The 12,998-nt window shown below is 36.8% G+C and overlaps 1 protein-coding gene across 1 annotated transcript in view; it reads right to left on the bottom strand.

The window, feature by feature from the left end:
- The window catches only part of PIG-Q (phosphatidylinositol glycan anchor biosynthesis class Q), a 53,116-nt gene that overhangs the window by 18,174 nt on the left and 21,944 nt on the right, over window positions 1–12,998 (bottom strand). Inside the window, exon 4 of the mRNA XM_089093060.1 lies at window positions 9,463–9,655. Coding sequence (XP_088949186.1) covers window positions 9,463–9,655 — 193 coding nt within the window. The remainder of the gene's footprint in view (window positions 1–9,462; window positions 9,656–12,998) is intronic.

Genomic DNA, 12,998 nt, shown 5'->3' with positions numbered 1-12,998 from the left:
TGTTTGGACGGCATCCCATTTTTCACTTTTTGGTAAACAATGCGTATACTCGATCTCTCACTCCTTCTATTAAACAAAGCAGATGCTCCGTCTTTGACCCCCTTTTGGTCAACAGTGAGAACGTTTTATTTTTGTTCTACCCAGCTCTAAATGGGTACCTGGAGAAATCTGGAGAAGATAAGCAGGAAGGGTGTGCAAAAGCACAGGATGGCTGGCCCCCAGCCCCCCATTGCACTCCCTGACTGAAGGGCCACAAAACGGAGATCAGCTCCGGTGGTTTGGACCTTCATGGTCTAGTGCCGTCATACTTACTTACTACTACTACTTTAGCAAATATGTCAAAAGTTCAATTTCCAACCCCATATGGTCTGGTCCCGACTGCAGCTAGCGTGAATCAAAAGAAACAAAGTTCAAAATTCATAAATTATGCTTAATTTTATCACAAGAAAAAAAAATGGCAAAGTGCACATTTCCTGATTACAGTTAGATTTTTCCCAAATACAGCATGTAAGGATTTTAAACTTTAGAGCGCACAAACTGTCATTATCAAGTTCATAATGCCTGGGGCGCATAGACAGGCACCACTAAGGTAATGACAACGAGGGTAGATAGACCGTCATTGCCAAAGTCATAACGCGTAGGGCTTTCAGACCATCATTGCTAGTCACAATACCGAGGGCTCACAGACCGTCATTTTCTAAGGACATAGCGCCTAAGACGTTCTGTTCTGGCAAGGGCAAGTTGTAATGGAGACTGTAACTGAGATCGGTCCCAGTGTCTAATTATAAATATTTTATTTCTTTAAATATTGGTTAGAGGCATGTATTTATATTTTAGTATTTATTTGATTCTAGGTAAACATTAATATTTTGTACCAGAATTTTATTCTGGTTACGGTGGGACAAATAACTATAATTTAAGTTCCCTTTTTATTTCCCTATATTGCAGTTTCAATAGGTATACACATGTATATTGTTTGATTTTCTAAGGTACGGATTACCTTACATTAAACCTTAAAACCTCTTGTGCCTTCAGAGGCACCCATAGCATCAAGAGAGAGGCGAAAATCCTCCCACAGATTTGCCGCTGTCAGAATATCCTCCCACAGAGGCTAGATTAAAAAGTTCACGTTTCATACATCTGTCTGATAGGTTCGACGCATGGTGCTTCTGGGTCAGCCCCTGTGGCATGATCCCGGTGGTTGCCAGCACAGCGCTGCATTTGGTAGCTCGAGATTGTTCATACGTAGTATGTAGGTAAGGCATCTACATCGGCCACTTCTTAGGACATCTATCACAGTAGGCTGACCTGTCTTGTAGCAGATGGATTGGTCAGTTATCCTCTACTGCTGGTAGATGTTGATAATTTTTGTGAGAAAGGTGTTATTGAAAGTAAAAATTCTCCTATCCTATTCCAGGTCCAAGTGCCCGGTCCTGGCAGCATAAAGCAGAAGTGACGTGGCGCTGGAAGTTCAACCCTCTTTTATCAGGGAAAAAAATCCCAAGTTATATATTTAGCGTGTAACATGTGGGGATGAAAAACGCATGTTCTACTGCAAGTGGAACTCCAATAGACATTAAAAAATCACGTTTAGTTACCACTGAAAGGGTTTCCGTACCTCCCTCGTGTGTTTTTTAATATTAAGTTGTAACATGGATTCAAGGTTTTCAAGGTACCTTTGATTTTTCTTCATACCTTCACGTGTCTTCAAATATACCGTCAATACTAAGGTATTATCCCCAAAGGCGTATGGACCGTTATTACTAAGATCCTAACGCCTAAAGAGCGTATAGGCTGTCCTTGCTAAGATCATAGCGCTTTTGGAGCGTACAGACTATCACTGCTAGGTTTAACACCCAGGGCGTATATACCTTCACCACTAAGGTCATAAAACCGAGAATGCATAGACCCTCATTGCTAATTAAGTCATTACTGTTTGAGGCTTGTTCTGTGTTAGAATCACTGGGCTTGAATTCGTTTTGAATAGGCACATTCGAATAAGGTTCGTTGGCTTCCTGGGGAAAAAACTTTTTTTATTTGGCCAGTGGCTCTATGGTATTGATTTAGCCATCAATTTTACGAATTAGGTTTTAAAATGAGTTTTTCTCCAGGATTAGAGGACTAGTTTAAAATGGATATGAAGTTCCCTACGAGAGACATCCAAGTAATTGTATTGACGTTGTGCCAGTATCATAAATATATTTATATAAGTTTATTCCCCAATAGTCTTTTTCTCATCTGTTTTTGGAGATGTAGAAACAGATCTTGTTATAATATCATTAGCGACCTACACACAGGGAATGTCTAGAGTGGTGGTTAGTAAAAGAGAACGGGCTCCTAGAACCTCTCAAATTTATCACCACGTGAAATGGATGCCAGAACCATTTTTTCCTGGTAAATGTCTCCCCGCTCATGAAGAGTTTTAGAGTTATGTTTTTTTTTTCAAATTGAAACTGGATCTGTTTTGGATTGCAAGTGGTTTGTCATTGTAGGAACAGGTTTTTTTTTCTCAGTGTTGTTTTGAAGTGTCGATTTTACCTCGATTTGCATTTCGAGTTGGGGAGAGCTATTGTTAATATAGACCTTGCTGAAACCAATAATGCATGGATCTTCATATGAACAATTGGATCTTCGAAGAACTGAGAAGGATCTTAGCATTCGCAGTATACTGTCCTAAGCATGAAGCAATCCTGCTAGGATCTTCATGTGAAAAACTGGATCTTAACAGAACTGAATTGGAAAACTGAGAGGGATCTTAGCATGAATTATTTTAGTCTATGTTTTTATTGCAATATGACTGCCGAATTCAAAGCCAACGAAGTACATACTTCACAAATGGTAAAAAAAATCCAGCAATCTTTGAATATAAGAATTTGTGAACTTTTTAATTACAAATCTGATGTTCAAGCACACGTGTTGGGTATGTCAGCCATAAGAGGATTTGCGATCTCCGGATAAGTACTATTTTAATTACTCTTCGTTAGCACTGTTTTGAATACTAGTATTATCCTATGTACTATTCTTTAGTACTAAGTACATATTTGACTGAAAAATTTAGGTTTTATTTTCACCAAGATTGGTGTTTAAAGATTGTTAAGCTTCTTCAATCCAAATCCAAGGCTAATGTGGTGATTTAGGATTCCAAAATATGAGAACACGCTGTGCATGCTTCCCAAAACACTAGAAAACAAAAATAAACATGTCCTAAAAAATAATCCTCGTTCCATGTGTGCTCAAGGTTGTTTGTGTTGTTATAAAACAACCCATGCTGTCTCACCTCTCAAATCAGACAGCAGCTCACTGATCAGTGGGTTATTGACCCAAAAGTTGTATTTACTACATTGAAAAAGTCTGCAAAAGTATTTCTGATGCTAGATTTTACCATGACCTGGAATCAAATAAATTTTATACATGATTGGCAGTTTAGATTTAAACAAAGACTATATCCCTGCTAAATTACGAGGCATGTTTTTTTAAGTAAGTACCGTTTTGGAATTAAAAAAAGACGTGCAAAGATATTGCAATAATTTTATTTTTACATGAAAGCCTGTACCTTAATCTACTTTTCTAATTAATTTATGTGAATATTGAGGCACTTGTCATAACGTGGCACCAGTTTTTCAATACCCTCCTTATCAAATTCTGCCGCCTGATTTGTATCACAACTGTTTTGAGTTCGTTATCGTCTTGAAGACACTGGCCACCCAGGTGTTTCTTCAAGTGCAGGAAAAAATGGTAGTCGCTGGGCGCTAGATCAGGGCCGTATGGTGGATGACCCAGAGTTTCCCATTGAAAAGGTTTGATGAGCTCTTTGGTCCGATTAACCATATGTGGACGGGCATTGTCATGCGGCAAAACGACACCCTTACTCAACTTGCCACGTCTTTTGTTCTGGATTGCACGACTTCAATGTCTCACAATAAGACGCTGCATTGATTGTCTCATTACGAGGCAGAAAATCCACTAGCAATACTCCTTTTTTTGTCCCAAATTACTGTGCACATGATTTTCCGGGCAGAAATTGTTTGCTCAAACTTCACTTTTTTGGGTGATGATGAATGTCACCATTCCATGGATTGTTGTTTTGATTCTGGTGTGACGAAGGCCACCCATGTCACTCCTAATGTTTTGTCCGTAAATTTCATAGATCTCACGATGAATATCGATTAGTTTTACGCCTTTAGCGCTAAGAAGTCGTATAACAGCCCGTACTTCACAATCGGCGGGATTCACGATTGTCGGAGGCATCTTAAACACTCAGTAAACAACGTATACAATGAAGAATCAGACTGTAATGGCGTCAGTGCGTAGGCAAGAGATGTAGGTAACCAGCGCGCATGTGCAGAACACCCACCGTAGCGCTGCGGCGGCGGAATCACACAACGGTACTTACTTAAAAAACATGCCTCGTACCTTTTGGGTTAGTAAACTGAGCTTTTGGCTCAGGGATAAGTCATAAGGTTATTCATTAGAAAAGCTTTGACATTAAAACGGATTATTTATTAAAAGGACTTTCCACAAAGTTTGGCAGACCATCTTGATTTGCACGCTCAAACCATATGGAACCTATGACCAACTATACAGTGAAGTTGAAGTTTCTTAAATAATAACTCTCCGAAGGTTGTTCTTGACAGTTTTAGATCCCGTGCCCATCTTGTGAAGGATCGGGTTTCCCAAACTAGTGTACTGCCCCCCGTCATATTTTTTCGTGACCTATATCAATGACATGAGCGATTATCTAGCAAAACTTTTACATAATTTTGTCGATGCACCAGAACACCCAATACAGTCAGTTTGAATAAACAGGGCCTTCCCTACAATACTTCCCTATTCCTTTCAAGCTGACCTCTTTGAGATTAGAATTGTGTCAAATATGGATGGTCAACTTTGATGTACTTCCTTCTCTCTCCAATGACCTGCATTAAAATGTGGCTGAATCTCCATACCGGGTCTCCCAAAACACAATTGACACCATAGGTATCGCCAAAAAGTGTCTCTTTCAACACCCCTCCCTCTCCCCCACTCGCATGGGAAAAAAAATGTTTTAAAATTTTATCAAAAGAAGCTCCAGATTAGTACTGATGGAGAATTTCTGGATAACATGTAGATTAATATGACAAGAGGACCAATTAAATGCAATGTACAATCAGTTATTTTTAATAACAAAATTATGCTCAAAATCTAGTTTATATCAAGACAAATAGTAAAAATAAACTAAAAAAAAGTGGGTTATTTTTTAGACTGAACAACAAACTGGGTAATTTTACGTACCTTTAGAATAATGATATAAAAACAAACAAGTTCTCCCAAATGAAAGTAAAGAGCGACAATAAAACTTCAAGAGGACAAAAATTATACCGTACATGCGAGAGACCCAAGACCCAATCCTCAACTCCCCCACCCCTATTTACGCTAAAGTATTATAGTGAATTTGCAAAAGCAGTGCAAAGTGCAAAAATATATTTTATTTCAATTCAACGGCTCTTGTGTTTGAGCATTGGTTCTTAAAGAATGGGGACAAAAAGTCAGTCTTTCAAAAAATTCCAAGGGAGAAAGGGATCTGTATTTTAGCTGACTCCAGACACCTAGACTACACGCAAAACACAAGAGGTTCTGTGAAAAAAGGAATTTTTTGAAGAAAGTGATTCAAATGAAATCTACACAAATATTTGAGCAATATGACTAACAGCCGTCCTCAGAGAAACAAAAGAAAACAAAGCAACAATATCATTGATATTTAACTTACGACCGAGAACCACCTCTATAAGGAATAAAGACAAACTCGGACAAACTAAAAAAAAAAATGGCGTTAGTGTGGACAAAAGAAAACTGTCAATGCCATCTATCGTTTGGCGTCACTTGAAATTGCCCCGGGGCTAGGGAAGATTTCTCAACTCCTAAATTATAGTAATTTGAATTTTTGTGAACTCCCATCACTTTTGGTGACTCTTAAAAAGGTAACTAGAATTATCAACTTCCAATCAAACGAGCTATCTCTGAAGGTTATACGATCATCCCTCACATAAAAACCTTATATGCCCCCGGGACATACCGTACAACACTTGCCCCCAGGCTCTGGGGAGATGTGTCGACCTCGGAATTTTTATTATTTCATCTATAAACTATTTTTTACTAAATAGCTATCTCAAATTTTGATTGGATGGAAATCATTGGAAAGCCATAAAAATGCCAAGTGTGGCCAACGCTAGACGGCGTTGACAGTTTCTTTTTTGTCGACACTAGCACCAGTTCCCACTCTTAAGTTACCCACACTCTTTGCATTATGCGCTAAAACTACACGTATTTTCTTAAAACCTCAGTTTCAAATTTAAAAACACTTTTCATTCGGTTTAAATCTTTAAAACAACGGTCTTTTTTTTAAGAAAACAGTAATCTAGGTGATAATGCGCTTAACCACATTTTATTCTCTTTATCCAGCTATTACAGTCCAATATTTGTTTCTCTGTAGATAATTTCACTAGAAGAGGTAGAATAAATTCCATTATTCTTTTTTCTTGGTAACAATCTAATCTATCCATCTTCTAAACGAAAAACTGTACTAACCAAACGGTAGTACTATTTGACTCCTCAATCAGCATTCAGGGCCAAACATAGTGGTCAATGCCGTCGCAATCTTCTCCATCCCCACCCCTCAAAATGGTGCCAGATATAACCTCAAATTATTTATTTACCTGCTGTTTCTCATTGCTTCAACAGTCGTATCTCTTCTTTATAGGATATTAAATAAAAAAAACAAGTTTTTTAAACTGAAAGTAAGGAGCGACATTAAAACTTAAAACGAACAGAAATTATTCCGTATATGAAAGGGGCTGTCCCCTCCTCAACGCCTCGCTCTTTACGCTAAAGTTTGACTCTGTCTCACAACTTTATTTTTTAAAACAATAAAAAGTTTGACTTTCTCACAACTCTATTTTTTAAAACCATAAAAAACTTTAGCGTAAAGAGCGAGGCGTTGAGGAGGGGACAGCCCCTTTCATATACGGAATAATTTCTGTTCGTTTTAAGTTTTAATGTCGCTCCTTACTTTCAGTTTAAAAAACTTGTTTTTTTATTTAATTTCTGATCGTTTTTTAGTTAATGCAGCTTTTATTTGCATAAAAATTTTACTTTTCTATTGATAAATGGATGTCTTTACAAATTAACTTGCGTAACTAACTTCTATGTTTGTATATTTTTCTTTTGGCAAAAAATACAAAGTTGCAGATTTTTGCACATTTGAGCTTGAAACCTATGTAATAAGGTTTTCTGATACGCTGAATCTGACGGTGTGATTTTCATTAAAATTCTTTCACTTTTAGGGGATGTTTCCCCCCTCTGTAAGAAATCGGGTAAATTTTTTCAGGCTCATACCCTTTGATGAGTAATACTGAACTTAATAAAATTTATATATTTAGAATCAGCATTATAAACACATTCTTTTGATACATTTATTGACATCAAAATTTCGTTTTTAAAAGTTTCGATTACTATTGAGCCGTATCGCTTGTTTTTTTATTGTTTTCTTTTATTACCTATATGTTATTACTTATATGAAGGGGTTCTCCCCTTAGTCAATACCACGCTCTTTAAGTTAAAAGTTAAAAAAATTTTTATTAACAAAACCCAGAATAAAAAACGCCGTTTAATTAGAATAGATAGCTCTTTTTAAAGCACTAAAAAAAAAAAACTGTAGCGTAAAGAGCGAGGTATTGACTTGGGGGAGAACCCCCTCACATACATTATAATTTTTGTTCGTTTTAAGTTCTAATATTCCTTCTTACATTTCAGTTGAAAAAACTCGTTTTTTTTTATTTAATTTCTGATCGTTTCTTAAATAATGCTTGGAAATCCGGCGCCCCCTTCATAGAAATGTCCCTTACCCCAAAGAAACATCCTCCAAGGAAATATTCTCCAGAGTAATCCCCTCCTCTAGCCCCCCCCCTCCAGAAAAAATCCTTCTTGAAAATGGTTGTATACTTCCCAATAACCAATAAATAATGCTGGCAAGTCCGGCGCCCCCTTCATGGCAATTTCCCTTCCCCCATGCAAACTTCCTTCATGGAACGATCCTTCCATATCGCCCCCGCCCCTCTCCGTCCCCCCCCTACCAGAAAAAATCTCCTCTGAAAAAGTCTGTATGCTTCCCAATAACCAATACTATAGGTTAACATTGAGTAAAGTTCATAACTTTCAGCCCTCCCCCTGGGGACTTTGGGGGATCAAGTCATCCTAAAAGACATTTTTATCATATTTTCGACCATGCTGAACAAAATGGCTATCTCAAAATTTTGATCGGGTGACTTTGGGAAAAAAATGAGCGTGGGAGGGGGCCTAGTTGCCCCCCATTTTTTTTGGTCCCTTAAAAAGGGCACTAGAACTTTTAATTTCCGTTCCAATGAGCCCTCCCACGATATTCTAGGACCACTGGGTCGATACGATCACCCCTGGAAAAAAAACACAAAAAAAAACCAAAAAAAAAACAAATAAACACGCATCCGTGATCTTTCTTCTTGAAAAAAATGGAAAATTCCACATTTTTGTAGATAGGAGCTTGAAACCTCTACAGTAGGGTTTTCTGATACGCTGAATATGATGGTGTGATTTTCATTAAGGTTCTATAATTTTTATGGGGTCTTTCCCCTTTTTTTCGAAAATCAGCCAAATTTTCTCAGGCGCTCAACTTTTGATGGGTAGCACTAAACTTGATGAAAGTTATATATTTGAAATCAGCATTGCAATCTGATTCTTTTGATATATCTATTGGTATCAAAAACCCGTTTTCTAGAGTTTCGGTTACCATTGAGCCGGGTCGCTCCTTACTTACAGTTCGTTACCACGAACTGTTTGATTTGAATTCTTAACTGCAGTTTCCGAAACACAAAGAACAGTGGGAAAAATATACAATTCAAAATTATTTGAATACGCAGCTAAAAATGCAAGGACATACAAAAATCTGATTAAAAGAATCTTTTTGCAGATTGTAAAGTGAAAATAGTATTATCATAGTGTTTTCTTGAACTAGTGTGTATACCCTAGGGTTATATCTAGCCCCAATAAGGGGGGGGGGGGGGAGGCGCATTGTCACTATAGCGACGACCATTATATTTGGAAAAATCGTTGATTGAAATATCGAATATTACTAGTCTGTTGTCATTATACTGTTTATTTGGTAGAGGGCATAGACTAGAGTGTTACAGCTGCCATTTTTTTCGTTTCACTGATACTTAGGCTAATTCAAGAGTATTTGTTTGAATACGTGCTCCCATAACATTACTTCAGAGATAGCATACAGAACACAAATGATGTCAAGTAGAACATACTAATCCTGTAAAAGATCTCGTATCTATTCAATTATTTTCCGTAAGAAAAAATACCATTAAAAATATAAAAAATACCGTTAAAAATGTAAAAAAAAACCGTTAAAAACGTAAAAAATACCATTAAAAAGGTAAAAAAAAATACCGTTAAGAAAACAAAATAGTAGACAGCCGTAGTTGGAAGCATAAATCCAGCAATCATAAAAACAAGCATTCCAACAATAATTTGATCTGTTTCAAAGTGACCACTATCAACACATTGTCTGATTGGATTATACTTCTTTCCTCTGAAAAGTCTCCACAGTGAGTTGACCGTCAACATGTTGATATTATATAGCCTACAATAAGATTAAGACTATATTAGTGAGTAACCCAATAATATATTTTTAGTATTGTTTAAAACGGTAGCTGTCGCGAATTAAAAATATATGGGCATCATTAAAGTAAAAAATTAAATTTATCTGTTATCATTCTGAGGATTTTATATTAGAAAATAAAGAAGTACACAAAATAACTATGAGGCTTAATATAACTATGATAGCAATAACTATGAGTCGCCATTTACTCAAAACGGATGGTATGTGGTGGTTTATATTGTAGGCAATTGCATAACTCTACTGTTAGTTGATAGGTAGTTTAGTGAAATTTGGACTGAACCAAATTTTGGATGCGGGTATATTTGTTTTTCTATGTTTACTGGACTGCCCGTTTGGTCAGCCTTGTGGCAGGCTCTCGGGCAACCAAGAAGAATATAATATTGTTATATATACTGTAAATATTTTGTTCAATAAATGAATAAATAAAAGGATGGATCATCTTTTTTATACGGCTGTCAATGATGACAATAACACAGGCATGCCAATTATATGGTATCACAAGACAAAAGACCGGTCATCGAAAACCTTTAGCGAGAGATTTTTACATTCCATCATTATGATCTGGCTTCGGTGCAAAATGTAAGTAAAAAGTACGTAATGTACGTAATAAAACGTGCGCCAAAATGCACGATGTAAAAACTGGTTTTCTTACAGGATATTATAATTTATAATTTAATAGACCGAAAAAACTATAATATAATAGACCAAAAGAACAAGACTGGAGGAGCATAAGCTAGAACAAGACTGGAGCCTAAGACTGAGGAAAAATTAGACTGAAGGATAAAACTAAGAAGGGGAATAAGACCAAAGGATAAGACCCAGAAGGAAAATAAGACTTGAGGATAATGCTAAGAAGGAGGATAAGACCGAAGGAACTCAGAAGGAGAATATGACTCAAGGATAATACTAATACTAAGAAGGAGTATAAGACAGGTGGATAAGAAGAATTAGACTGGGGAATCAACTTTGACAGGGCTTCTTAGTACATAAGTTTCGTATTTCTGACAACAAAGGATTATGAAAACAATATAGCATAGCTAAGGATTATGGATTATAGCATAGTCTAGTCCAATGAATAACAGTTTTATGTATCATAATCCATTGGTGTCCGAAAAGAGGAACTGAGCCACTAAATTGGTCTAATGGAAAAAAAAAGTATGAGCATGCGTAAATTTCATGTCTATAAATCTACGATGTAAAGAATCGATAGATATAGTTGGTGCACTCAGCTTATTACAGTGGAAAGTCAGCGTACAGTCGGATTTTGGGTTAACTGTCTTTCTTGGAAATGAGATGACATAAAAGTTCCATGGACTTACAGTCCATCTTTCTAAGACACATTCTTGCACCCTGCCAAAACAGCTTGGAAACTTCTTTGTATACTAATTCTATACGTGTTTCCCATCGTGGGGCGCAGGATTCACCGGTGGGGAATGGCAATATTTAGGTGGGTCATTGGCAGGGGGAATTTTTCTGGCGCCCTCATTTAGTTTTTTCTCTTTTTTACCCTTGTTTAAATAAACTTGCCAATTTGTTCAATTATTGGCGCCCTTGTTACATTGCCCCCCCCCCCCTCAAGATTTTGCTCTAGATCCGACTTCGGTCGAGGGCAGGACGTGACACGGTCGAGGGCAGCTGACTATACTTTAGTCTTAATAAAAAAAAAATTTCATGTGAATGATGTCACATTCATGAGCATTTAAAAAAAATACATGGTAGTTCTGGAATAGCGTAATACATTGTATAAAAGGTGTTTTATACAGACAATATTTTTCATTAGCATAAAATATGTCTAGAGGACGACTTGAAAAAAAATGCCAGGATGGTGTACCAAATACCAATGGTCGTTCAAGTTTCCTTCAGGTGAACACACGTAAAATTTTGAACAACAAAATTTAAATATCACGAGGGAAGCATCAGGATTTTAGAAATGCCTAGGTGGAGCATGGCCCGAAATCGGTTGGGAACCACTGATACAGGTTAAAAAGATGACTGAAGTCTAATATAAATTAAATAAAAAAAACAGTTTTTTCAACTGAAAGTTAGGAGCAACGTTAAAACTTATAACGAACAGAAATTACTATTATGAGGGGGTTCATTCCTTCGTCAATACCTCGCTCTTTACGCTAAAGTTCGAATTTTGTTCCAATTCTTTAAGAATAACCCCTGAATCACTAAGGTTGTTTAATTAGAATAATTAAGTCTTTTGAAAGTACTATAAAAACTTTAGCGTAAAGAGCGAGGTATTGACGTGGTGGAGAACCCCCTCATATAAGTAATAGTTTCTGTTCGTTTCAAGTTTTAATGTTGCTCTTTATTTTCAGTTGAAAAAGCTTGTGTTTTATTTAATTTCTGATCGTTTTTTAAACAATGCTGGGAAATCCAGTGCCCCCTTCATGGAAAATTCTCTTCCTCCTTGAAAAGATCCTCTCACGGTACCCCCTCCCCCTGAACCCCCAACCAGAAGAAATTCCTCCTGAAAAACATCTGTATACTTCCCAATACTATATGTGCACAATGGACAAAGTTCATAACTTGCAGCCCTTCCTCGGGGAATTTTGAGGGATTAAGTCATCCTCAAAAACATGACCATTAATTTTTTGACTATGCTGAAAAAAATGGCTATCTCAAAATTTTGATCCAGTGACTTTTGGAAAAAAATGAACGTGGGAGGGGGCCTAGTTGCCCTCCAATTTTTTCGGTCACTTAAAAAGGCCACTAGAACTTTTAATTTACGTTCGAATGAGCCTTCTCGCGACATTCTAGAACCACTGGTTCGATATGCTCACCGCTGGGGGAAAAAAAAAAAAAAAACAAACAAATAAACATTCATCCGTGATCTTTCTTCTGGCAAAAAATACAAAATTCCACATTTTCTCAGATAGGAGCTTGAAACCTCCACAGCAATGTTCCTTGATGTGCCGATTGTAATAATATGATCTTCATTTGGGCCCAAAGACTTTTAGGGGGTGTTTCCTCCTTTATGCTGAACACAAGATGAATATTCTCAGGTTCCTCCGGATTGATTGAACTAAACTTGACGGCTCCTATTTGTTTGAAGTAAAAATAAAACTCCGATTCTTTTGATGTATCCATTGGTATCAAATCGCCGTATATTAGAGATTTAATTACTAATAAGCAGGGTTGCTCCTTACTTACAGTTCATTACCACGAATTGTTTGATAATGCGAAAGTAACCAATATTAAGAGACTAATTCAAAACAATGCGAATCTCACTTAAAAAAAAATAAATCACAGTGCGAAACCCAACTGTGTGTAAATTTTATAGTTATGTGGTTTTTCA

Source organism: Artemia sp. Qi Xiang Cuo, chromosome 8, assembly GCF_049724085.1.
Source record: "Artemia sp. Qi Xiang Cuo chromosome 8, ASM4972408v1, whole genome shotgun sequence".
Lineage (NCBI taxonomy): Eukaryota > Metazoa > Arthropoda > Branchiopoda > Anostraca > Artemiidae > Artemia > Artemia sp. Qi Xiang Cuo.
Note: the sequence above shows the minus strand (reverse complement) of the source record. Positions and strands in the feature narration are given on the sequence as shown.